General features: G+C 38.1%; 2 protein-coding genes across 3 annotated transcripts; one reads left to right on the top strand and one right to left on the bottom strand.

Moving 5' to 3' along the window:
* Window positions 1–2,351: 2,351 nt before the first annotated feature.
* fbxl15 (F-box and leucine-rich repeat protein 15) lies at window positions 2,352–6,219 on the bottom strand. 2 transcript variants are annotated; one of them, XM_084135378.1, is made up of 5 exons: window positions 6,081–6,219; window positions 5,304–5,463; window positions 4,707–5,209; window positions 3,477–3,689; window positions 2,352–3,337 (listed from the first exon to the last, which is right to left on the bottom strand). In XM_084135378.1, exons 1-4 carry the CDS (start codon window positions 6,155–6,157, stop codon window positions 3,500–3,502), a joined length of 930 nt encoding a protein of 309 aa, XP_083991504.1. In that variant the 5' UTR covers window positions 6,158–6,219; the 3' UTR covers window positions 2,352–3,337; window positions 3,477–3,499. The 2 variants fall into 2 exon arrangements, with proteins under 2 accessions (XP_083991504.1, XP_083991503.1); XM_084135377.1 differs by having other exon boundaries at window positions 5,304–5,497; window positions 6,081–6,202.
* A 584-nt stretch (window positions 6,220–6,803) lies between these two features.
* Window positions 6,804–11,182, top strand: gpx9 (glutathione peroxidase 9). The gene is made up of 5 exons (XM_084134980.1): window positions 6,804–6,990; window positions 7,542–7,635; window positions 7,815–7,945; window positions 9,679–9,809; window positions 10,013–11,182. The coding sequence occupies exons 1-5, from the start codon at window positions 6,859–6,861 to the stop codon at window positions 10,086–10,088; spliced, it is 564 nt and encodes a 187-aa protein (XP_083991106.1). The 5' UTR covers window positions 6,804–6,858; the 3' UTR covers window positions 10,089–11,182.
* The last annotated feature ends 16,599 nt before the right edge of the window (window positions 11,183–27,781 follow it).

Here is a 27,781-nt window from a genome sequence, read left to right as displayed (position 1 = left end):
TAATAGAGAAGCAGAGCATCTGAGTGATGACCTCAACGTCCTAAAATGATCAACTGGTTGATTCCAACACTTTCAGTCAAGAACTTACTAAATGATTGTATTATAGAAAGATAAAAACCCCAAATCCTGAATATTCCAGGAATTTGGGCTTTAATTTCACAATTACAAATTCCCCTGTCCGATGTCCTTTAGCTCAAGGAATCTAAGGCCACATCTCTGAAATCAACACTGTCCAGCATGTGTTTGAATGGGACATTCTCCCCAAGCCTGACTGCAATGTTTCTGCATGCAGCAATGCAACAGCATGTCAATGCATCAGGACATCAGGACCACATAAAACCCAGCAGACACGCATGAAAACAGGAGAAACTCTTACCGGAGGCTCAGGTGGAGGAATGCGAGGCTGTTGCTGCTGCTGGTGGTGTGTTACTGCAGTCCGCATGCACTCATCAGCATCATCATCTTCATCATCATCATCATCTTCATCATGATGCTCTGCCTGGGTTTGTCTGGCGGTGCTGAAGTGGACAGCTCCTCGACACTGTCTTGCATTCGTGTTTTTGGGGGGGGGAATTAAAAGGACAGCAGAGAACAGAGTGTTTCTAACTAACAGTCAGACATCAGCCCCGCCGGTAGGACACGAGTTGTGTTCTCAATGACGCTCTACCACACTACTCCTACTAGTAGTGCAGTGCCAGTACGCGTGGTAGCTGGAGAGCGCTGCTGTTACCTGTTACATTTAGTAGAAGACTCCTCCAGAGGGCGCGTTGTGGCTCATATAGATCAGTCCTCGCGCTGCAGTCAGATTTAATTCAAAATTATTGGAGACGTTGGTATGCTAAACAGTATAACCGTTTACTTGTAAAACATATTACCTGTCGTGCACATTGAATTTCGTCCTAGTTTTGTCCTTTAGTCTATAAAAATGATTACAATATAAAACTTACCCTGTATCCACCACAATTAAGAATTGTGATTGGTCCTTTATGAGCAGCGCTGGAAAAAGTAACAGGTACCTCGTGATCATTAAAGAGAAAAATAAAATATTTGTACAAATGGAAAAATCACACATATAAAGATAAACAGGCAGGGAGATAAGAGGAAGAGAAGAAATTGCATCTATACAATTCTTTATCTGTTATATTTTCCGTTGAGTTTGAGTAAAACTACTGACCAATTAGAGACAGCGTCTGGTCCGCTAAGCCCCGCCCATTCTCATCAGCTGTTTCATGGTAAATGCCATTCCACCTGCTCGCTCTAAGTAGGCAGTGAGACGCAGCGCGCATGCGCAGTGCTTGCGCGCTGACATTAATGACAGGTGTGACGAGTTTTTCAGGTCGAGTCTCAAGAGGCAAACAACCGCTGTGATCCCAGTTTAATAACCGAGTCTATGAAAATAAAGGTTAAATAGATATTTACTACTGATATAAGATATTTTGTTTCTGATCTGTATCGAATTGCAAAGAGACACACAAAACCTGAAAACTGTTTTTCAATTTGATTTCATGTCTGTCCTGTCTGTGCACCAATACAACACACACACACATTTACTTGTTTGTTTAGCTATACTTGTGAGGACCTCCATAGACGTAATGGTTTTTACTGTCCACTTACATACCCCAAAACCTACCCATCACACAAAACTTTCTGCATTTTTACATAAAACAAAAAACAAAACAAAAACACACACACACATTTTATTATGTTTATTGTGAGGACCAGCAAAAAGTCCTCTCAAAGTAGGGAATCTGAAGTTTACTATCCTTGTGGGGATATTTGGTCCTCACAAGTATAAGCATGCCCACACACACACACACACACACACACACACACACACACACACACACACACACACACACACACACACACACACACACAAACACACACACACACAGCTTGGATTTGTTAAATAGGCCTACTTTTTTTTATCTTGCACCTAATTCAGTTTTATTATTTCTATTGATTTTTGGAGCTCATAGATATAAAAATGTCACTGCAACAGTGGATAAGACAATTCTATTGTCTTTTCATTTATCCCTTTTCTTAATTTTAAATGAACCATTTTTATTCTCTCCATTTTAACATACTGCTAACTCTAATATGCTAAATAAAAAAATGATAGATGTCTTTCCGATGATGCATAACAAATTAATTCAGATTTCTACACAAAAGGAGTTTCACAATCCAGAACCAGTTTGAGTTTCAGGGATCAACAGGGATAATAAAGGTATATGACTAATAATTCTGTAATTCAGGTCATTAGGACACAAACCTTCTCTCTATTCATGTGGAGAACCAGTTACTCTTAGTAATGACTAGGCTTGTGTAGTTCCTGAATTATCAAGCAAGATTTTGGTGTGTATGAATCAAGAGTAGGCTACACCTCTTTTTATTGAACCTGTACAGGAATTCAAGTCAAACACCTTGACTTCTCAGCAATCTCCATAACTCAACTCCATAAATAAAGACTTTTCATAGTTAAAACACATGCATTACAGAAACCCAGCGTTTGCATATCAATGCAAAACCAGATAAATTTCGCACTCAATTCTGCAATTAATCACAGATCCATCAATCTGACAGCAGAGGCTACACTGCCCCCTTGTGGTCAATTCAAGTTAAAACAATACCACAAACTTACCATGTGATAAATGTTGAAACATTTATAAACATGTTTCAATTCTGCAAATTGGGCCTTGATGACATATTATCAATGCAACATATAGAGCAATACCAACAAATAGTCTAATTTGACAGCAATATTCATTGCACATATGTGCAGATAAAATATATGAAAAGAGTTGTCTTATGCAAACAAACACTGCGAAACCATGAAGTAAATCAGAAACAATATTAATTTTCCAGCTTCTTCCATTCTTTTCTATTATTACATTAATAGGGATCAAATGAACACAGAATCTACCAGTATGCATCTGTAAAACATCACTTGATGATTCTGAGGAAGGATTTGTCTAATGAAGCTGAGAAAATCTGATGCTCCAGGACTGAATGTTCAGATGTACTGAAAAAAAGTGCAAATATTTCAGTATTTCACAAGTGCAAAATGATACAACATTTGGTGCATGTAAAACAGAAAACCTTGGCATCAATAAATAAGATATTTCAGGTGATTTTCATAAAGGACCAGATTAGATCAAGCCCCTTTCTGAAAACCAAGTAAATCATAGTGTTTCTTTTTAAATGCTAAAATACACTAAAACAATCAAGCACTTGAGATGTGGATTTGTGGTGTGTCTTCTGTGATATTGCATTGGTGTAAAAATGTGTTGTTTCAAATGTCAGCCATCCAGAGAGAGATCATGTATGATGAGAGGACCTATGAAACAAAGCAAACATTTCACACATTACAAGCAAAGTCACTAACCAGAGGGACTACACATTGATGAAAGGTTACAAATATGAAATTTGCACTAATCATACACACAAAAAGCATGTATTATGAGGTTTTTGCTCACCTCTTCTGGATGCTCCTGATGTGTTAAATCTGCAGGTTAATAAACGGAGCGAATCCCACGACGTCCTGAAGGAGCACTAGCGCCCTCTGCAGGGGAGGCTCCACATCAATGTCCACGTTACGCCGGCGCAGAACACCCAGACTGGACTCGGTTACGTTGTGACAGTGATTGACTTTGAGCGACTGCAGTTTGGGGCAGTACTCTGCTAACGTCCTAAACACACAAATAAACAGTTATTAATAGTCTCTGTTTTCAAAATGTCAGACAATTGTTAATGATTTACCAGATAGGGCTGTGGGATTAATCGAAATAAAACCGGAATGCGCAATATGGCTTAGTGTGATTATCAAATAGCAGATGAATATAAGCGCTGCATGTTTCAGAGTGAAGCGCGGTCCTGTGTTCATTTACACCACATGAGCAGCTCATGATTTGGTGTTTGTAGCGTCTCAGTTCACAGAAAATTCTGCTCAACATGAAGCTCATCTCGGCGTTTGCTCTGACTTTCAGTCACTTGTGCATTTGGGAATGAAACATGCACAATCATTCTCGAAGCACTTATAAACCGGCTGTTGTCAACAGCGGAGAAGCTTTAAGGGTCCTTGAGTTTTTCCACTAAAATAAAAGTTAGAAATCAAATAAAATTAAGACAGCCATAAATGCTAGTATTACTACAATACTAATACAATACTACAATAGTAATATTTCTTTTATTTAGTACAATTTAATAATATATATATGTGTGTATGTATATATATATGTATGTATATATATATATATATATATATTATGAATGTTATTATATATATAAATATGACAATTTATTATTATTATATAGTCATATTTATATATAAAATCACAATATTTTTGGCCAAATCATGCAGACTTACAAACAAGTAAAATTTTGTATTAATATTATTACTAATGTTATAATTATTACTATTTATTGTGTATTTATTATTACTATTATTACTAAAAATAAGAATATTACTTTTTCCCTGTAAAATAAGAAACTCAAGTATTTAATTTTTTTTTTTAGAAAAACTGCTTGTTTGTAGTCTTACAAACAAGCAGGATCTGGAGTTATTTTTGGAAAAAAAATTCAAGGAAAATAAATAAATAAATAAAAAGCAATAAAATGTGTTTCCCCAAGTCACGCAGCCCTGATCTGATCTGAGCTTTAAAACTCCTGCAAGCGTCTGCTTCTCAGCTCAAACACACGACACACACCTGATGGCTTGGTTTCGCACGCGCAGACACCCCGTGAGGTCCAGCTCCTCCAGCTCTCTGCACTTCTTGGCCACTTCCTCGACCGCCGTGTCCGTGATGTTGGCATTAACCGCCACTGAGAGCGAGCGCAGCGCCGGGCACTTCCCCGCCACGTAACACACGACCTCGTCCTTCAGCTGGCGGCAGGCGGTGACGTCCAGCGAGCGCAGGTCCGAGCAGTGATCCGCTAGACTGCGCAGTGCCAGGCTGTCCACCCACTCGCAGTGTGCCAGGCTCAGGTGTGTGAGACGCGGGCAGCTCAGAGACACCGCCACCAGAGCGTGACGGCTCAGGTGAACACAGCCGCGCAGGTCCACGCGCAGCAGGTGCTGGTTCTGACCAATCACAGGCAGAAGCTCTTTATCAGAGATCCAATCAGAGCAGTTGCTGACACAGAGGTGGTGGAGGACTTGATTGTGGCGAAGCATGGAGCAAAAGGCTTCTTTGGGAATGTGAGGACCCGTCTGAGGAGAAACACAGGAGGAATAGTATAAAATACAGTGCAACAGAACGGACAATATTCCAGCGACTAAACCATGTCCGAGTTTTTCCCCTCACCTGTGCAGGGTCAAACTTACGGCAGTTGGCCAGGTACACCTGTATGAGAGAACGAAAGCTCCTGCTGACGCGCTGCAGGCTGACCAGGTGACGCAGAGGCAGGTAACAGAACACGTGTGTCACTAACACATCCTCCCAGGGCAGGTCCAGCAGATGACACCTGGCACAACACACACACATCAATACAACACCAACTGACATCAATGGGAAGGGGAGAGTTAGGCAAGATGTCAGTGGTAAGTGTGTCATCCCCTTAATACAGTATATAGAAAAAAAAACATGACTAAAAATATAAACATCATACATGTTGGGGAATTGCTAATGTATAAAACCATGTGAATGACTTAGACCACGAAATATTAAATGCATGCAGCGCGCATACTGAGCAACTGTATTAGACATACTGTTATCAAAATTGACTAAGACTACAGTGTTCGTACACGTCAAAAACCCTGCTTTCAGGACGAGTAGCATGCATGCGCACAAAACAACAGTTTTACAGACAAAATGTTATATTACGAACATGTCAACTAGTAAAAGACTGATTACACAAAACAAATGCTTCCTGTTTTCAATATGCATGCATGCGTGCAAACCAGTGCAGCCACTGTCTGATAGAAAATTATGTTTATATGTACAGTACAGATGTTCTGCTGCTGTTTGCATGGATGCATTTCTGAATGCAAACGTCTGTTTGTGCGCATGCTAGTCAGAGGAACGGTACGCGCATGTTTCTCTAAATCCATGCACACCTGGATCACTCTTTATAAAATATACCTGTGGCTTTGCATGCGTTCATCATAGTTTTGATCCATGCCGATACTGTCCTTTGATCCACGCACATTATTTATCATGATTGATAAACAGCTGACCGGCTCATCCGGGTTCTTCTACACAGATGATGCGGATTCAACGGGACACTCGCGACTCACTGCTGCCATCTAACGATCATAAATAACTGTTTGAATGTGTGCAGTGCACGTCTAGATAGATAGACAGACATAAAATAACAGATAGACCGATCGATAGACAGGCAAACAGACAAATACACAAGAATGACATCTTTATAGATAGCCTAGTCCTACAAACCAAGCGACAGGTCTTCAAACATCCACATGAGATAAATTAGCACATGCTAATTTATTTATATGATACCAACAACCTTCAGTAAATGCATGCATTCTGTTTGCTTTATTTATATGGCAGTCATTTATAATTAAGATTATTTCTAAGAGGGACCTGTAAGATAAACAAACACACAAACATATATAAACCTGATTGATCAGCTGCTGATCTGGAGGGCTTCTGTTGGTCAATGACACCCTTACAATCACATGGCCATTGAAATGAGAACACTCACATGACCATCAGGGTCAGCATGCCTTTGCAAACCTGGGACAAAAAAAACATGAATGGCTCAAAAACAAAAGAGTCATTCATGCAGAACCTCTGCTGAGCCAAGAGATACAGAACGCTGAATGAAACGCAGCCAGAGCCAGAGGTTAGTGTGTAACATCACTGAGACACCAGTGCACACTGAGAATCAACAGCAAATATGGCTGCAAATTCAGTGTATGACTTCACCATGGAGACCCTGGAGGGGAAGGCCGCGCCACTCAACATCTTCAGAGGAAAAGTTCTTCTCATCGTGAACGTGGCGACCTTCTGAGGGTCCACCATCGAAGAGGTATGGCTCAGTTTTCCTTTGTGAAGTAGAACAGTTTTAAAGTTTTAAGGTCACACACACACACACACACACCAACACACACACACACACACACACACACACACACACACACACACACACACACACACACCAACACACGCACACACACACACACACACACACACCATAAATATAGCCTACAATATATTGTATGCTTATGGTCTACCTATATGCCTACATTATGTGTTCTTTGTTATGGATTTGAATGTCTTGATATGTATTTGTATTATGATAATGTCTTGATAATTGACATAACCGCTGTGCATCTGCATTGGCTCTTGTTCTGGACTGGGCAAATGTCTATTGTCCATATGATTGATTCATTGTATGACTGTATGATGTTGTGAAGCATCCTTGAGCTCAGAATTTTTTTTTTTTTTTTTCAACCATTTACAACAAATGTTTTAATTTAATGTGATGCAGCTGTCAATCAAACATACATTTCTATTTATTAATTAATGTTCAAATAAGTTACATGTAAGTGATCCTAACTGAAACGAATGCTGATGCAGTATCACAGGATGAATGCACTCATGGACATGTATGGAGGACTGAACTTCACTGTGCTTGGATTCCCCTGCAATCAGTTTGGCCTTCAGGCTCCAGGTAAGACCTGCGTATTACTGGTTCAGAATCCAGCATTGGATGTTTATTAAATAAGAGAGACTGGGGCAAGTTGTACAATCTGGGTTTGAACATTCTAGTTCAAAGACCTGAAAGATTTTAAAGCAGTGTTTTTAAGTTTAGGGTCAGTAAGATTTTCCTTTTCCCTTTGCTCTTCCCAGAAGAGAACCATGAAATCCTGAATGTTCTGCAGTATGTGAGACCAGGAGCAGGGTTCCTCCCACAGTTCCCCGTGTTCAGCAGGATTGAGGTGAACGGCGCAGACGAACACCCTCTGTACGCCTTCCTGAAGGTACAGCATTCAGCTCTCAGTGCAACTCTGCACAGCATATCAGAGATTAGCATGTGCATGAACAAAATAAAGTCTATTTTGAGACTTTTTGACATGATTTTCATCACAATTATAGACATTTCTTCCCCACAATTTCTCATTTTTAAACTTTTTTTTTTTTAATCTAACAAAACAGTCACATAATGAGTTTATCAGTAGATCTGAGAGGGTTGCTGAAGCTCAGTTCGGTGCCGCATCACAAATCACTTATTTAGCCTATAAAACATTTAGAAAATTAATTAATTGGAAGTTTTCTTCATGATTTTGATGATCATGATCATGATTATTTCAAAATAAAGGTCAGAACACGTCTCATGACTATTCTTCTAGCAGATTAATAAATTACTGTTGCTAATAAGTTACAGGTTAAAGGGTTAGTTTGACCAAAAATGAAAATTCTGTCAGTAATTACTCTCCTTCATGTTCTTCCAACTCCGTAAGACTTTCATCATCTTCGGAACACAAATTAAGATATTTTTGATTAAATCTGAGAGCTGTCTCACTCCTCCATATACTGCTAGGTAATCTCATTCTGCCGGTCCAGAAAGATAGTAAAGACAATGTTTAAAATAGTCCAGGTGACTACTGTGGTTCAACCTTAAGTTTATCAAGCGACGAGAATACTTTTTGTGCGCAAAAACAAACAAAAGTGACGACTTTATTAAACTCTTCATTTTCTTCTGTGTTTCTCTGTGTGAGTTCACGTAGTGTAACAGCGCAGCGCTTCTGGGTTGTACGTCAGAACGGAGGCTCTCTATTGGCCGACGCTGGTCATGTGTGTGATGCGTGTGATGCTGGCCAATAGTTCTCGTCGCTTGATAAACTTAAAGCTACACTGTGTAATATTTTAAGTTGATTTTTAGCAAAAAACACTTTGTTCTTTCAAAATTATACATTCTCATTAATGTGTAATCACTTCAACCAACTAATCAAGTATTCTCGTAAGTGTATAATCTGCATTTTGGAATACATACGAGTGAGTCACTCGAATGGCGGAAGCCATGTTGCGCATCCATCTTGAAAATACATTAGCCAAAGAGGGACATACCTGGAAATTCAAGCTTTGCCCTTTGCGTTTTTACACTCAGTGGCACCGTGACGAACGCGAGGGGGAGATTACTCGCGACTGCCGGCAGATTTGAAATAATACGGCCACCGTAGGAGTTAAAACGCCCTCGGAATGGGAGGGGCTAGAAAGTAATATTCAGTTGGTAGTCATAAACAATTTCACCGCTAGATGGGAGAAAATCCTACACAGTGTAGCTTTAAGGTTGAGCCACTTGTTGAGTCACTTGGACTATTTTAAACATTGTCTTATTGTCAATAATATAGAAGCCTAAAGGAGTGAGACAGCTCTCAGATTTCATCAAAAATATCTTAATTTGTGTTCCGAAGATGAACGAAAGTCTTACGGGGTTGGAACAACATAGGGGAGAGCAGGGGCGTAGCACAAGATCCCGGGCCCTATGTATAGGCAGTCCTGATGGGCCCCCATGTTCCAAATAAAATATATTCCAGACTTGTCAAGGGCCCTCTCTCCCCTTGGGGCCCTGGTAATCAGTACTGGTTTTACCCCCAGTCCGACGCCCCTGGGGGAGAGTAATTACTGACAGAATTTACATTATTGGTTGAACTAACCCTTTAAGCCAGAGTAATTCAGTTCTAGCAAAGTTACAATGACTTTGTTCTTCCAGGAAACTCTTCCGTTTGTCAACCCTGTGATTGGAGACATCAGGAAGCTCTACTGGTCTCCCATTAAAGTCAACGATATCCGATGGAACTTCGAGAAGTTTCTCATCACTGCAGACGGAGTTCCTTACAAACGGTAGATATGCTCACACATTCAGTGTGATTTGCATGTCATGTCCAAAATAAAGGAAGACAGAACATGTGGATTACGAGAGAGATGAAACTACAGTTTAGTGTTCACTGTCTGACCAATCAGAATCAAGTATTTCACAGAGCAAAATAATTCATGAGCAAATAGGCCTACAGTATCATCTATAACAGCTGGATTGTCCATTTCAGGTATGATCTTCATTGTCCGTTTGAAGAGGTGGAGCGGGACGTTACAGCACTTCTGCAGGGAAGACATAAATCATAACACATTCATAACCAGCTCTCTGATTATGATTCCAGCTCAGCGGCCACTGTCTGTCTGGATTCATTCAGATTCAACTTCTTCCACTTACCTAGATCCATTCAGACTTCAAAGATGTGAATATGAGTGAATCTCATGAAACTTGTCGTGAAACATATTTCACTTCAAAATCAATGTGTTTGTTATTTTAGGATCATAATTATTTGTGCATTCTGACAATTTTCATGCCAATTAAGAACCCCCCCCCCCCCCCCCCCCCCCAAATTCTCAGTGTTTTAATTCCAAAATAATGATACATTACTGAAAATGGTAAAGAATGTATACTTTATAATTGTTATACTGTCTTTAATTTATGGCAGTTTAATAATAATAATAAAAAAAAACTTTTAGAAGCATTTAGCACCCTGTAAATAAAAAGTTGCTGCCTTAAATTAAGTACAATCAACTTGGATGTTTAAGTCATTTCAACTTAAATTACATTAAACTGACTTTAAAAAATGAGTTAAATCTTGTATATCTTATAAAAAGTTACGCGAAAATTGCGTAACTTATTTTGATGAGTTAAAACAATGTAAAAATATTTGATCATGTAATTTTTACAGTGCAGGATGTGTGTAATTGTCATGAAAAAAAAAATGTAATAGTCCTAAAATAGGCTTCATTTTCTTTTTAAAATTATATATTATTATTTTTTGTTTTTTGGGGTGAAAATTGGGAATTGGTAAATTGACCTGGGATGTAATTTTATTTTTTCATGAGATTCATTGTTCCACGTCCAGTCTCATCAAATTGGATCTAAATTCCGCACAGAACTCAGAATGCCAGACGCCTGTCGTGAGAAAGGCTGGTTCACCAGCCACTATGTCTCTACAGGACGGGTTTGGGTTCAGGTTTGGATTCAGGTTCAGGTTCGGGTTGTGATTGTGAGGCGGAACAGTGACGATCCCTCAGGAAATGCTGTCCGGCAGCTGAGCTGGATCTGAAGCGGGAAGAGTAGATCTGATCTTCAGTGCATTCACTCAGATCTCCTCCTGACCCGAGATCGCCTCACTGATGTCACTGTTACCATGACAACAGTAAAGATGCTTTCAACTCTACACGTGTCCCATTGATTTATTTGGATGCTGAAAGCTAAATTAGCTTTATTTTTAGAATTATTGAAATATTAATATAGTTTTTATTTATATTTTGAATCATTTCCTTTTAATTTTAGTTAAAGTTTTGGTTATTTTGTTGTGTTTTTTTTTAATAGTTAAAAAAAATGTCTATATCATTTTTATTCATTTTTAATTTTAGTTATTTTAGTACATCGAGTTATATAAACTATATGTCAAATGACAAATGTTGCCTTGGCAACTAGCTCACATAATATTTTAGTCAATGTTTATTTCATTTCAAGTAATGCAAGTTTTAGTTTCAGTTTTAGTTAACTATAATAATTGTGTGTGTGAGTGTGTGTGTGTGTGTGTTTGAGTAAATGAGTGTGTGTGTGTGTGTGTGTGTGTGTGTGTGTGAGAGAGAGTAAGTGTGTGTGTGAGTATGAGTGAGAGTGTGAGTGAGTGTGTGTGCGAGTGAGTGAGTGAGTGTATGTGAGTGAGTGTGAGTGAGAGAGTGTGTGTAAGTGTGTGTGTGAATGAGTGAGTGAGTGATGGTGAGAGAAAGTGTGAGTGAGTGAGTGAATGAGTGAGTATATATAGAGGAAATATTAATATTTTGTGCAACCTGACATTTTCAAATATTTATCAGAATTTTATCAGTTTTCATGAGTCATCCCTCCACAGCCAGACTCATTCATTAAATCAGATCTGAATTCAGAATAAATGAATAGATAGATAGATAGATAGATAGATAGATAGATAGATAGATAGATAGATAGATAGATAGATCTCTATTGATTCTTGATTCTCCACTAGATGTCAGTATTGTACAGTCAGACTCCAGCACTGATTTAGAGACTGAAACAGCAGACATCATTTAAGCAGACACTGATGCAAATAAAACAGAGCTGTGCCTCACAAATCTTAACAAGTAGCTTGTGTATCCAGTAGTTGTATAGAATACACCCATTCTGTTAATTATAGACTGTAAAATACAGTTACGTAAGTTTGATTACAGACTTTAGAATTCATACTGTACATGAACCATGAAATGTCTTCTGTGCCCTTTGCACGGGCCTGTTTCTCTCCACAGAGACACACACTGATTTCCTGCTTTCTTAATCACATCTGACTGTCGATTCGAGCAGCTTATAATGACCTGCTCACGACAGCACATGTTTTAGATGTTTCTGCTGTCAGTACACGAGCATTTGCATGTTTCTGGCTGGGAAATGTGGGGCACTGCATTTAATGTAACTCTTCTCTTTGGTGAAATATCTCAGTTGTACTGAAACGGCTGTAATTGCTTCATATGCCATCGTGAGGTCAGAGAGCTCTGAATATTGGGCCTGAACTTGTACGCTGTCATTATTTCTGCCTTTATAATTAATGCTTTTGAAACCTGGCAGTGGTTCATTAGGGCTAAACTGCTGTGCGGTGAGTGAGAAGACTATAGAGAGACTATAAAGTATTGTAATTGCAAACAATAATTGGAGCATATCGCATAATTCAAATTATAATACGCATTTGCTAATTTATGAGCAATTTGAGTGGGTTAAAGCTTAATCATGTTCATTTTTATACATTTAAAACAATAATTTTGATCTGTTTATCACAAACAAAAATGTGTAGCTATTGTAGTGCACAATGCTATAGTCTATAGAGCAAGATAATTTGGAGAGAGTAGAAGCACAAATGTAGGCCTACAGCTTGTATTTAAAAGCAAAATCACTTATTTTCATGTTAAATGTCAACACACTTCTATTCATTATTCTGAACAAAATATTATTTGAGTATCACGTTAAACATAAGTAGGCCTATGCCTATTGTGGTTATTCTTTCAAAACAATGTGTATTTTAAATGTATTTATGCCCCTTAAACCTCCTTTGACTTAAGTGTATGCCACTAACAAAACTAAGGTTTTGGTTTGTTTTTACAACGTGAGAGACAAAATGAAATTATTTTCTGAGCTATTCGTCCCAAATGCTCTCCATGAAGCATAACCCAGAACATTTACAAAGGTAGGCTACATACCTTTTTTTTAATTAGCAAATGAATCAAAGCATCATCAATACTTCTTCTAAAATGTATTTTGTCTTACCCTCATTTACTATGGTAAGCCTATTAAAAAGCCTATTTACTATGGTAAGCCTATGTCGGGATGGTTTTCACAGGAAATTGCGTAGGCCTACATACATCACTCGCTCATATCTGTCTCGTCATATCAGTAAACAGAGTAAAGTTGCTCCGGCTGCTTTGCCTCGTGCCTCGTGTCTGGTGTTTGAGTTGCAGGGGTTAGTTGTCAACTTGTCACAACGAGGAGAACGAGACAGAGCTAGTAATAAAACCAGAATCAACCTTGGTTTGGCTTTTCAGAAAAACTGAGGGATTTGAAATGCTGTAAAAGCAAGGTGGAGATGGCGTTTTTATTGTTAAACAGGACAGGTGAGTAAGGTATTTTATCTAACAGATAAATTGCCATGTGTAGCTCTCTTAAATAATTCAATGTAATGTAATGCCGCTGCATGATCTATTAGTTAGCGAAGGGTCATATTCATCCGCACAGTCACGCAGAGCCGAAGCACGACCAAAACAATGTTCTTCCGCGAAATGCATTTAGCCTGGTTTCATTTTTTACCGCTAGAGGGTCAAAAGCATGGTCAAAGTCAAAAGTTAAAATGACTGATTTCTTACTAAATTAGCATTGCAAATTGCTTTGCTATTGGTCTGCTTTGTTTATCATCTCAAGTAAATGAAACAAGACTTATCAAGCCATCAGAGCAGCTGTAGCGCAGGTTAGATTGATCTCAGTGTTGTGAGACAGATTTATCTCCTCATGTTCGGACATCAGCCCTGCACCTCACTGTATCATCGGTTTCATAACCTCAACACACACGCTACGAAGAGTTATAACCACATCTGACAAAGAGCGAATGATGTATCCTCGCGCCTGAGATGTGATTTATGAATCCAGTGCTGCTCATACAGCAGAGGGAAAAGAAGTTCTTCTCCCTTTATTCAAATATTATACAAATAAAAAAAATGTTAAAGATTTTGTAAGCATATTGTGTAGTATTGTGTAGTTGTGAGTAAATTGTGGACATCATTTTTGGCCAAGCTTTCATGTAAAGAAATTATGAACACATGCAAAAACAACAAAATATTAATAACTGACTATGTTGTAATCATTGTATGCTTATGCTTATGCATATATATATATATATATATATATATATATATATATATATATATATATGTGTGTGTTTTTTTTGCAGACCTTTTTTTGCCAAATAATTAAGTCAGATAAACACCTAAACCAAACTTAGTGTTTTGTTATTCCCTCATATTTAAAAATATAAAAGATTTTCCTCATAATTTGATGGTTTAATTGTACTCGTAGGATCATTAAAAACAAATTTGTCTATTTGTCTATATATAATAGACATCACTTTTGGCTGCTATTGTACTGTATATTGTGTGTTTTATCACACAAGATTTCACATATTATTTTGAGTGCCACTGCTTTGATATGACATTCAGATCTCTAGTGTGCAAATGCTATTTTGCAATGCTATGAAAGATTCGCTTTGCAGACTCGTTTGTAGATGTGCATGTCATGTATTGCTCATATTATAAAAGCCTCATAGCAGTTGAGCATATATCTGTGCATGCAGGAACCGAAGGGCCCTGTAAAGCTGAATCTCTGCCAGAGCTAAAAACCCAGTGAAGTTCATCCATCATCCGCAGTCCTCTTTACATTACCATTGATCTACACTGAGGATAAAAATAACATGCTGTTATTGTTATATCCCAGCAAGCAATTTCTACAGGGTGATGGAGTGAACTGCTGCATCTGCCCTGGCGTGGAAACACACTCGCCGTCTGTCTTCCTGTCAATAACATGACACTTGTGCAAATCACGGATCAATCACGGCTGGAAGCGGAGTGCACTGAAGAAGATATCTGGACCTGGGCTGTTATTAGAACTGAAGCTAAAACTAAAAACAGTTTCCATACTTGAAATAAAATAAACAATAATAAATAAAATGTAAGTTTGGCAAGTCAACATTTCATATTTTAAATTATTTTAACTTTATGTAGGCTACCTACTAAAAAAATAAATAAACCTTACTAAAGTTACTAAAACGTTAAAGGTGCATTGCGCAACATTTCATGTTAAAAATACCCGTTTTTCTAACCCATACATGCTTAAACAATTGCCTGATGGGCTGAATGAGCCCTTCTCTGATCACTGCGATTGCCTCTATAATCCTGTACAGTAAAATAAATAGGGATTCGGGACGGAATTTGAGACTGGGTGTGACGTCATGCGCGTTCAAAACTTTAGTCAACTTTCGACAAAAGTAGAAGATGGATTCAAAGAGACCGGCTTGTAGTTCATTCCAAACCCCAACGCAAACTCCACGTAAGACAAAGAAAAGAAAACTTTTGTCTAGTGCCACAGGCGTCGGAATAAGACGAGAGTCAACATCGGGAAGGCTTTCAACAAATAGAGAGATCTCCGGTCTGCACACACTAGGAAGCGCCCACCAGTGAAGTGGGTCTGTGTCTGTTCTTAAAAAAGCTTGCCAAGGTTTTCTTCCTCTTAGCCCCAGCCTCTGTTCTCTGTTCTTCCTGCTCCACGTCCTGAGTCATCTGAACTGTTGTCTCAAGATTTTTGTCTGGCAACAAAGATGTCAGCTCTTTAACAACTTTTTGCTTGATTCCCTCCAGCTTGTCATGTTCGATGTAAGTTGTACGGAACCTGGGATCCATCAGAGAAGCTATGTTGAGGAGTTCATCTGTGACAGGGTCGCTGTATTTGCAGTTGAGGTACTGCAGTATTGTGCTTTTGATGCGTTTTGTTAAATCTGTGTCATCGTCTTGTGCTCTTAGAATGCTACTGTTAAAGAGATGGAGCACTGGTTTGAGGTACGAGACACTCACATATGCTTCACCTGACAATGCATCAGTGATAGATCAGCTTTATTTATGGATTCCATGACATCGATGTCTTGCCACTTTGGAACAAGCTGCCGAGTTTTTTTATCAGAGCCAAGAACCCGAGCTATGGCTTTCTCCTGTTCTAAAACCCTCTCGATCATTTTTTGTCTTGAACCCCACCTGGTGGGGGTCTCCGTAATGAGTTGATGAGAAGGTAGGCCGAGCTCAGCCTGTGCAGATGCAAGATCTCTTCTCTTTTTCCAGCTGAAGGAAAACACACTTACAACCTTCTTGCACACTGCAACTGCACGGTCAACTCTGTGGTCTTTCACACCATGTTCTGTTAAAACAAAGCAAAAAAAAAAGAAGATTTGAAATAGCAGTTCATTGTACTTTGACAGAAATATTGTAAAGAGCTTTCTCCTTCATAACTGCAGAATATTAGCACAATAATATTATAAGAATATTACAAAAGCAAAACAATAATCATCATCATCATTTCAGCTATTAATGAAATAACATCTGAATAACTGCGATTTTAATGCTTGAATTATAAATCATACTTACCAATGGCATTGTGAAGACGATGTCCAAAGCACTGAAGATGGGTCCAGTCGTTCAGCTTCATTGCTTTGATCATGTTCGTTCCACTGTCAGTGGTCACGCACACCTGTCGATCCTCCACAAGCTTCCAAGACGCCAGCGCATCTTTAAGCCCATGACCAATTATTTCCCCAGTATGATCGTCAGGAAAATAACATGTCTGAAGGCAAAAACTTCGCAGTTTCCATTCTGCGTCAACATAATGGGCTGTAAGGCTCATGTAAGGCGGAAGAGTACGACTACTCCACAGGTCAGTCGTCGTAGAAAAAAAAGATGCCTTTTCAAGCTGCTCCGCTACTTTTTCACGTGTTTCAGTGTACATTCGGGGAATAGCTACGTCTTTGAAATATTTGTGGCTCGGCAACTTGTATCTTGGATCAGCAGTGTGTAGCATTTTTATGAACCCTGGCTTTTCGATGGTGTATATGGGAACCATGTCCTTAGCGATATGAAACGCCACAGCATCTGTAATTTCTTTTTATCGGGGCGCCTTTTTGTCGTATGGAACGGAATTGGAAAATGATACCGCTAATGAAATCTGGCGTTTTGCAATTTTAGGTGGACCTTTTGCACTTGGACTTAGCTTGTTTTCATCTCTTAACTTTGAGCATTCTTCCCATTCAGCTTGGTGCCTTTGTCGCAAATGTTGGAATAAATTAGTGGTGCTGCCACTGCCGGTTGAAACTGACTTTCTGCATATTTTGCATTTGACAAAAGTTTGTTCGACGTCTGAACTCTCAAATCCGAACCATTTCCAAACCACAGAGGAAACGTTACTACCTTTCTTTGGCACAAGGTCATCCTGACGTGAAGAGCCGTCCATCTCTATGATTTTATTTCTGTAGCCTATTACGTTCCTTCATAGAGCACTGTACTCTCACAGGTGAGCGGTTAATTAGCGCCATCATGTGGTCGGAGTCGGACAAGCCTCTTAATTATTCTGCCATTGGTGCTATTACAATGTATCTAATTTTTTTATTAAAAACTCGCGATACCGCGATTTAATAAAAAAAGAAATCGTCTTAAAACGTAAATTCGAATTAATCGAAAAAATCGCCCAGCCCTAGCTAGGGCTCAAACGGGATCCTCAGTTGGCTTTTTTCTTGATAAAACGGTAAGATATAGCAGTCTCTAATGTCTGATACGGCAAATCTATGCCAACAAATGATGTAACTTAGCTGCTAATAATCTATGAATATTAACGTTACCTTGAGACATTTGAGTGTACTTTGTTGACCAACTGTGTATGGTATGATTATTATTTTGAGCTTTTACAAAGTAATAACAAAGTAATAAGGATACAGGGATATCAGGATACAGTAAACACATAAAACAGTTCAACTTGGAGATAACGTTAGATGGAAACAAAAACCGAAGTTTTCTACTACCCCCGTTTTCCCCTCACACATAAATGTGTAATTTACTCAAATACCTTTCCTTTCACATATTTAAAATGACTTGCAGATTTATAACTATATTACCTCTGAAAACATTATGACTGTAAACAAAAGATTTGTGCGGCTGATGCTCCTTTGGTTATGAACAGCTCGTGCTCGTGCAAGCGTGCGTGTGGTCCATGAGCGTGCACACCTCTGGTTGCAGTTTCGCTTGTCGCCAGAGGGGGCATAGTTCTGCAAAAACTCAGAGACATGCGCAATGCACCTTTAAATGAATTTAAAATGAAAACTGAAAATATAAACATCAAATTTAAAATCAGTAACGCTTTACCATAAGGTTTCATTAGTTAACATTAGTGAACTACTTTAGTTAACATGAACTAAGAGTGAACTGCATTTCTACAGCATTTATTCATCTCAGTTAATGTTAATTTCAACATTTGCTAATACATTATTAAAATCAAAAGTTGTATTGTAACAAACAAACAATGAACGACTGTATTTTTAACTAACATTAACAAAGATGAATGAATACTGTAACAGATGTATTGCTCATTGTTAGTTCATGTTAGTTAATGTCAACAAATGAGACTTTAAAGTGTAAGCATAACATCTAATTCAGAATATTAATAAAAATCTATAATAGTATCTCAAATTAATGATACTAAAATAACAGTTTTGGACTCAATTTACTTCTTAATTATCATAAAATCATAGTATTTGTTAATTTCTTGCTTATATTTGAGTGTTTCTTCAACTAAGAGCAACTATTTTTTTTATTTTTTTTATGAAAACTAATACATAAATGTCTTGGAAATGCATTAAAAGACCTTTTAATATAGATATGTTTTATTTCCTAGACTTAAATCTTTGTATTACATTTTTAATCTCAAACTATGAAAATCTATCAAAAAATAATAATTATTATTTCATTTAATCTCAACTAGTAGGAGTACACATCAATTGATAGTTGAGTAAAAAATATGGTGGCTGTGGCATCATTTCAACAACACCAAACAGTTTTGCCCATCATGACGTCTTCGTGTATTCACATTATCAGTGAAGAGCATGGAATATGAAAAATATGCCATCAGATCAGATGTGTGAACAAAAAAAAAGAAGAGAAATCAAGATAAATATCACTTGTGTATAGAATATTATTGCATATGATTCCCACTCAAGCTGTTATTTTGCCAAATTAAGCAAAAACTGTGAAAATATTTAATTATTTGTATTTATGAAATATGATATTAGCCTTAGCATGATGAAGTTTAAAATAATATTCAAAACATTACTTGCTTGATGCTGTCAAACACGATCCATCACTCCAGATGCAGCAGAAATGACAGAAAGAAACACCCATATATGTGATTATTCCATGTCATATGTAATGGTTTAATTTTGCGGATTTTTTTTTTTGAGTTGCACTGAAGTGTGTGACTGTTGGGAAGAGAAGCACGGAGCGATTCCTGTCAGACGAAAAGAAACATCTGGCGTGCGTGTGGGCCGTCAGCTCTCGACTGCGTGTATTTAACAATATAATAATTATTTATTTGGTGCAAATTAATCAGTCTCAGTGTGTGTAGACTGTAATTTGTTTTGATTCATTGAGTCTGTTAAGCACTGCTTACACACTGTAGTGACGCTAATGCTTTTATAATTTCTGTGCGGCTTGTTTTATATGTTCATTGTATAAAATGTTCACAGAATCAGCTGGATTTTACTCTTATTAGGAGTGAAGAATGATTTCTGAAATGCATAAGCAATTGTGCTCATGGAAGAAAAAGCACAAGAGAGATCTCTTTAATAACTCAACAGTTTCTTCTAGATGGCAATGAGATTAAACGGTAACTCTCGCCAAAATTGAACCTAGGCTCTTTTTGTTAATCTACCCGAGTCAAACATTCGTGTAAAAGCATAATTAGAATGGAAACGCCACTTTTAAAATTGACCGTATTTTCGTTTTCGGTCAAAATGCCTTTTGAATGGGAGTGCTAGGGGCACTACAGTGTTAGCATCAACATCGCTATATTTAAAACACTAAGAAGGCTCACTTTATCAGTTAGTGTTTCCGGTGGCTGGAATTTTGTCAGTCAAAAGTAGTCGATCTCCGAATGCAACCTTTACTCTCCTCATGTTATGTTGCATTCGGAGATCGACTACTTTTGACTGACAAAATTCCAGCCACTGGAAACACTAACTGATAAAGTGAGTCTTTACTCTTTACTCTGGTGTCCAGGTCATGTGGTAATTTGTCTTCTGTCAACTCAAATCTCTCACAACATTAGCATCTGAAATGAGGAAGACCCCGTCTGGGTTACTGTGGTCCTCCACAAACACACAAGATAGATAGAGAGAGAGAGAGAGAGAGAGAGAGATAGATAGAGAGATGGATATATATATATATATATATATAGAGAGAGAGAGAGAGAGAGAGAGAGAGAGAGAGAGAGAGAGAGATGGATAGATATAGAGAGAGATAGAAAGATGGATATATATATATATATAGAGAGAGAGAGAGAGAGAGATGGATAGATATAGAGAGAGATAGAGAGATGGATAGATATATATACAGTGAGGAAAATAAGTATTTGAACACCCTGCTATTTTGCAAGTTCTCCCACTTAGAAATCATGGAGGGGTCTGAAATTGTCATCGTAGGTGCATGTCCACTGTGAGAGACATAATCTAAAAAAAAAAATCCAGAAATCACAATGTATGATTTTTTAACTATTTATTTGTATGATACAGCTGCAAATAAGTATTTGAACACCTGAGAAAATCAATGTTAATATTTGGTACAGTAGCCTTTGTTTGCAATTACAGAGGTCAAACATTTCCTGTAGTTTTTCACCAGGTTTGCACACACTGCAGGAGGGATTTTGGCCCACTCCTCCACACAGATCTTCTCTAGATCAGTCAGGTTTCTGGGCTGTCGCTGAGAAACACGGAGTTTGAGCTCCCTCCAAAGATTCTCTATTGGGTTTAGGTCTGGAGACTGGCTAGGCCACGCCAGAACCTTGATATGCTTCTTACAGAGCCACTCCTTGGTTATCCTGGCTGTGTGCTTCGGGTCATTGTCATGTTGGAAGACCCAGCCTCGACCCATCTTCAATGCTCTAACTGAGGGAAGGAGGTTGTTCCCCAAAATCTCGCAATACATGGCCCCGGTCATCCTCTCCTTAATACTGTGCAGTCGCCCTGTCCCATGTGCAGAAAAACACCCCCAAAGCATGATGCTACCACCCCCATGCTTCACAGTAGGGATGGTGTTCTTGGGATGGTACTCATCATTCTTCTTCCTCCAAACACGTTTAGTGGAATTATGACCAAAAAGTTCTATTTTGGTCTCATCTGACCACATGACTTTCTCCCATGACTCCTCTGGATCATCCAAATGGTCATTGGCAAACTTAAGACGGGCCTTGACATGTGCTGGTTTAAGCAGGGGAACCTTCCGTGCCATGCATGATTTCAAACCATGACGTCTTAGTGTATTACCAACAGTAACCTTGGAAACGGTGGTCCCAGCTCTTTTCAGGTCATTGACCAGCTCCTCCCGTGTAGTTCTGGGCTGATTTCTCACCTTTCTTAGGATCACTGAGACCCCACGAGGTGAGATCTTGCATGGAGCCCCAGTCCGAGGGAGATTGACAGTCATGTTTAGCTTCTTCCATTTTCTAATGATTGCTCCAACAGTGGACCTTTTTTCACCAAGCTGCTTGGCAATTTCCCCGTAGCCCTTTCCAGCCTTGTGGAGGTGTACAATTTTGTCTCTAGTGTCTTTGGACAGCTCTTTGGTCTTGGCCATGTTAGTAGTTGGATTCTTACTGATTGTATGGGGTGGACAGGTGTCTTTATGCAGCTAACGACCTCAAACAGGTGCATCTAATTTAGGATAATAAATGGAGTGGAGGTGTCTTTGAGGGTCAGAATTCTAGCTGATAGACAGGTGTTCAAATATTTATTTGCAGCTGTATCATACAAATAAATAGTTAAAAAATCATATATTGTGATTTCTGGATTTTTTTTTTAGATTATGTCTCTCACAGTGGACATGCACCTACGATGACAATTTCAGACCCCTCCATGATTTCCAAGTGGGAGAACTTGCAAAATAGCAGGGTGTTCAAATACTTATTTTCCTCACTGTATATATATAGAGAGACTTTATATATATATATATAGAGAGAGAGAGAGAGAGAGAGAGAGAGAGAGAGAGAGACGTTAAATAATATTTTACAAGACAGAAAGTGCTGCACTTCAGGTGTTTAACTACTTTTTTTTCATTTGTTTTAGAGATTTTGTTCTGATGAAAATCCCGTGGATCGGCCCATAGATGTAGTTTTAATCTAAGAGTTCTTCAAACAGCTTCGCTTGAACATTTCCAGTCCAGTCTGAGTGAATCTCACGTCACACTGCTCAGTGTCACAGGTGCTTGGTTCATCTTCATATTTCTAATGAACTCCTCCGCGCGTGTTCACAGGACGGGATGTGTTTTATCTCCAGACAGCACTCGCTCAGACCCTCTGTGTTTCGGCCGGCTCTCGATTCAGCTTTTGGCCACCAGAGAAGCAGAACTAATGACAACATTAGTCCGCCTTTGTGTACGAGGCCACCGGATATGGATTAACCAAGCAAGAAATAATCTAGGATTCTACAGTACGCATGAATAAGCACACAGGGTCTTTAAACGCTTAGTTTTCGCCCTAAAAATGTTTTCCTTTTCTCTTTTCTGACGAGATCCTGCGCTTTGTGGCTCTGAAGATGAAGAGGAACTCAAGCAAGTGTGCTACTCATTAAATCGCTGATTTGTTTAATCTTCAGACCTCACACCAGACAGGCTTTCCTCATGTGACCTCGTCTCTCTCTCTCTGTCTCTTTGTCTTTCTCGGATAAAGAGGTTTTGAGCGAGTGTTTGACACTGGGACACAACTCCTCCAGCCTGTGCTGTCTAATTAAAGTCACTTTGGTTTCTCAGTCTGATGTGTCTAATGATGTGGTCAGTTCCTGCAGGTCTGTGGTCAGTTTACACACTTTAACAGGCATGAAAACACACAGACACTTTCCCAATCAACCTTTCACTAAAACCTCTTTGGGTGAAGAATATACTGTATGTATGTATATTTGTATGTGTATAATCATTATTATCACTGTCCTTGATAAGTATAATTATACATGCGTGTATATATTTCTTTTTTAGTACATTATTGAGAAAAAATTGTTTCACGGTAAGGTGATTATTTTCTATTATGTTAATGAGAATTGAGAGTGAAAATGCTTAATTGTCCTGAAAATAATGTAACAATGCAATCTTTTTTTATTTTTTTTATTTCATAAATATAGTTTTTTTTATTATTTATTTATTCTGAATTCAGGGTGAAATGTGGCATGTATGTTTTTGACTGGTTTTGTGAGATTCATTTCTTTCAGTGTTTGCAATTTTATTTTTTATTTTAAGTAATTTTTTAACTATTATAGCCACATGCAGGTAGGCATACCTTTATGATTTTTCTCTCTTTTTTGATGCAAACATTTGATTTGTAATCAGAATGCAGGACGCATTTCAGCCTTTTGTGTTCTTGCTATGTTAGTTTAATCAAAATCAATATCTTATTTTACAAAAACACATCTGACCTAAATCCTGCCGTTTATAATTTAATTAAATCTTACTGCAATCAGAGTAACTTGACCAAAATATGCAATATGCAGTAATGAGAATTCATTCTTACTTATGAGTGAAATTGTTTGTGAACTAATGAATCTTTTTGATTAATTTACTTTCTCTAAGGCAGACTATAGTTCATTATTTTGACCACGGTCCTAATGATCAAATCAGACTTAGAAAACTATAAACAGCAAAATATAAATAGCAGTGGATGGATGGATGGATGGATGGATAGATGATGGATGGATGGATGGATGATGATGGATGGATGGATGGATGGATGATGATGGATGGATGGATGATGATGGATGGATGGATGATGATGGATGGATGGATGGATGATGATGGATGGATGGCTGGATGGATGGATGATGATGGATGGATGGATGGATAGATGATGGATGGATGGATGGATGGATGGATGATGATGATGGATGGATGGATGGATAGATGATGGATGGATGGATGGATGGATAGAACGATAGATAGATGCATGGATGGATGGATAGAGGATGGATGGATGGATGGATGGATGGATGATGGATAGATGATGGATGGATGGATGGATGGATGATGATGGATGGATGGATAGATGATGGATGGATGGATGGATGGATGGATAGAACGATAGATAGATGCATGGATGGATAGATGATGGATGGATGGATGGATGGATGGATGGATGGATGGATGGATGATGGATAGATGATGGATGGATGGATGGATGATGGATGGATAGATGGATAGATGGATGGATGGATGGATGGATGGATGGATGGATGATGGATGGATAGATGGATAGATGGATGGATGGATGGATGGATGGATGATGGATAGATGATGGATGGATGATGGATGGATAGATGGATGGATAGATGGATAGATGGATGGATGGATGGATGGATGGATGGATGAAAGTAAAGTTGTGTTAATTTGTTCATGTTAACCAGTCACGTTGCTGTTGTTGTTTTAACTTTGTTTTTCTCTGTGTTTCAGTGTTGGGCTCTGGCTGTGAAGAGTATTCTGTCGATCATGACGGCTGTCTCTCATTCTCTCGTTGCTGCTCTTGAGTAAATGGCACTTGAGAGCAGTTCAGTAACACAAAACATTTTGACATTTCGAAGTGTGTGTGAACAAGAGCCCCGAGGCACCAGGCACACTTAAAACAGGAGTGTTTTCATAGTGGGAATCAATGACCGCATTCAGAGAGCACATGTGAGTCCATCACCCTCTGAAAACACACTGTAACTCACTGATGGATAAATACTGTCCACTTTTTACTCTGGGTTATGAAACTCTCCTTCAGAAAAGGGTTAGGATAGCTACCGCGTTTGCATTGCAGTGTTTTGCCTTTTCGCTGCAGGCTGGAAGCGTTTTTAACTGGATTTTAACTCATCTTTTATTTTTAGTCTCATTCTTTTCTGATGTGAACTTGTGTCCTCAAACAAGCAAAGGTCAAAGTTCAGCAGCAGGCGCCACTGCGATTTCTCTCTTTCATATGTAAACGTTTTTCTTTCTTTCTGTTTTTCTAAAATAAAGGGATATAGGAGACTGGGGCTAGTTGTCACACATTTTACTTTAGTAAGACTTTCTCTGACACACATCTCAAAGTTTTGTCTTGTCCTTTATCAAGGAAAGAGAAATACAGACAACATTAGGACTTTAGGTTGAGTGTTTAACACAATTTGCTTATATAATTTTATTGGGTTAGTGTTCTGAATATATTCAGGTCTGTTGTGATTTTGCACGTGTGTTTGTGTGCATGTGCATCTATGAAGGGCTAATGATTCTGATCTTTGGGTTAATGACAGATTAATGCTGGTTTAATTAGGGCCAGCAGTTTAACCAACACACTTACATACAAAACCTGGCCCAGTTCACCTCATCCAAAGCAAACACACACACACACGAAATGTCAGCGGCAACAATCTGAGCTGTATAGTTTTATATAAACAAGTATGTATGTGTTTGTGAGTTATATATGAGTGACGTGTAGTGTTACGCACACACAGTCTCTGTGGCGGCAGTTTCTCTCATTAATTCATACACACTGATGCGTGTACAGCGTGATAGTCCAGTAATCACACAGACACGACTGAATTCTGTCAACAACTGCCAAAGCATCTGTCTCCAGCAGTGAGTGTGTGTGTGTGATTGAGTCAAACAGGCACAGTGTGTGTGTGTGTGTATGTGTGCTCTCACAGCAATACATTGATACTGAACATTTCTTGTTATTTATAGGGTTCACTGAATTTTACTTATAGTCCTCAGTTGATGTTATTTCTGGAATTATATTTCTGAATTTATGGTTGGAAAACTCGGTTAAGAAATCTGTGTTCTGAAAAGCTTCTTTCTGTCTTTCTTTCTTTCTTAGGTTAAAGGTGTTTATTGTCGTGTACAACAACGTACAATTAAAATCTAACTTGAATGCTTCACCACAGCCCTTTAGACAGATAACATAATTGCTATGTACAAAAATGTACATAAGCAGAGATAAAAAAAAATGAATTAATTAATTTACAATTAATGCAGTGTTTATCTGGCACAAAAACAATATGAATCCCAAATGGTATGACAGAAAAGCAACTTGGTAAGATAATTTTACACTGAATACAACTACACTGTAAACGAAAAAGTTGCTAAAAAGTAAAAAAAAAGTAAAAAATTTAAGTACAATCAACTTGGATGTTTAAGTCATTTCAACTTAAATTACATTAACCTGACTTTAATGTGTTGAATCTGGTATAACTAATATAAAAGTTGAAAATTACTTATTTTGATGAGCAATGTATAATGTTAAAGCAATGTATAAACATGTTGTCATAACCTATTGATCATATAATTTTTTTACAGTGTAATAAAAATATAAATAAATGAATAATAAAAACAAACTAATTCTGAATCAAAATTATTATGAAGGACTGTAGCATTTCACTAGATTTTGCAACAAGATATAAAATACTTTTAGCAGTGAATATATATATATATATATATATATATATATATATATATATATATATATATATATAACAAATTAGTAAAAGTGATTATTGCTAACCCTTGTGTAATGTAGCAGTGTGAAGTCCAGGACCGTGTTTAGCAAAATATAAGGAAAAATGACACACCTTAAAATCATAAAAATGTTATAGTTATAGTTGTTGTTTTCATGTCTTAAATGCTGGGTCTGACATGTCGCCCTCGGTGTGTATAGTGGTCAGAGGTGAGTTTGGAGGTGGACTGAGGTGTCCGTGTGGAAAGTCACATGACTGTGTGTTTCGGGGGAGCTTCATTAAAGCCTGCAGAACAGAGCAATCATCGTTCCAGTGAAGACAAGGTTCTTGTTAACATTAGCTATGAACTTACAATGAAAAATACTTCTAAAGTATATATGTTATGTCAACATTTACTTAAAAACTATATTTAAATCAAAAGTTGCATCCGTTAATATTATTTAATGGACCTGAGTTGACATGAACTAACAGTGAACAGTTGTAGCTAACGTTAACAAAGATGATGAAACGTTGTAACGCTTAACTAATGGGATCTTGTTGCAAAGTGTTACCCGACAAACAATTCATTGTTGTTTTAATGTCTTCACATGATCCTAGACATTCATTTTACACATTTAACATGCAAAAATAATATAGCTCTTGAAGCCACCGATTCATGATCAATTTGCTTAGTTTAATTTGTGAACAGCTTTAAAACGAAGCAACCATTTGGTGCACAGCATGTGTTTAACAAGTAAAAGTCCCTTATAACTTCTGTTTAATTTAAACTAGTGTGCGCAGGCAGACATGTTTCTGAAAATACATGTACCTGGGTCCTAATGGAGGTCGACAGGGACCCCGGCGGATGATCATGTGTTGGTTAAAACAGAAGACGGGGCCGACATCATTCACTGGCTCCTGCTGTGCGAGGAATCCCAGATATGAGGCTGTTTAAAAGCACACATTTATCTCTCGCTGTGGTCTTTTGCTTCATGA

The sequence above is a fragment of the Abramis brama genome, assembly GCF_963993115.1.
Source record: "Abramis brama genome assembly, chromosome: 14".
Lineage (NCBI taxonomy): Eukaryota > Metazoa > Chordata > Actinopteri > Cypriniformes > Leuciscidae > Abramis > Abramis brama.
Note: the sequence above shows the minus strand (reverse complement) of the source record. Positions and strands in the feature narration are given on the sequence as shown.

Coding starts and splice junctions, on each gene's coding strand:
- fbxl15 (XM_084135377.1), bottom strand. CDS start 6,147: ATGTGCGTGGATCAAAGGACAGTATCGGCATGGATCAAAACTATGATG. Junction 5,210..5,303: donor GTAAGTTTGACCCTGCACAG/GTGAGGGGAAAA, acceptor GTTTCTCCTCAG/ACGGGTCCTCACATTCCCAA. Junction 3,690..4,706: donor GTGCGAAACCAAGCCATCAG/GTGTGTGTCGTG, acceptor TTGTGTGTTTAG/GACGTTAGCAGAGTACTGCC.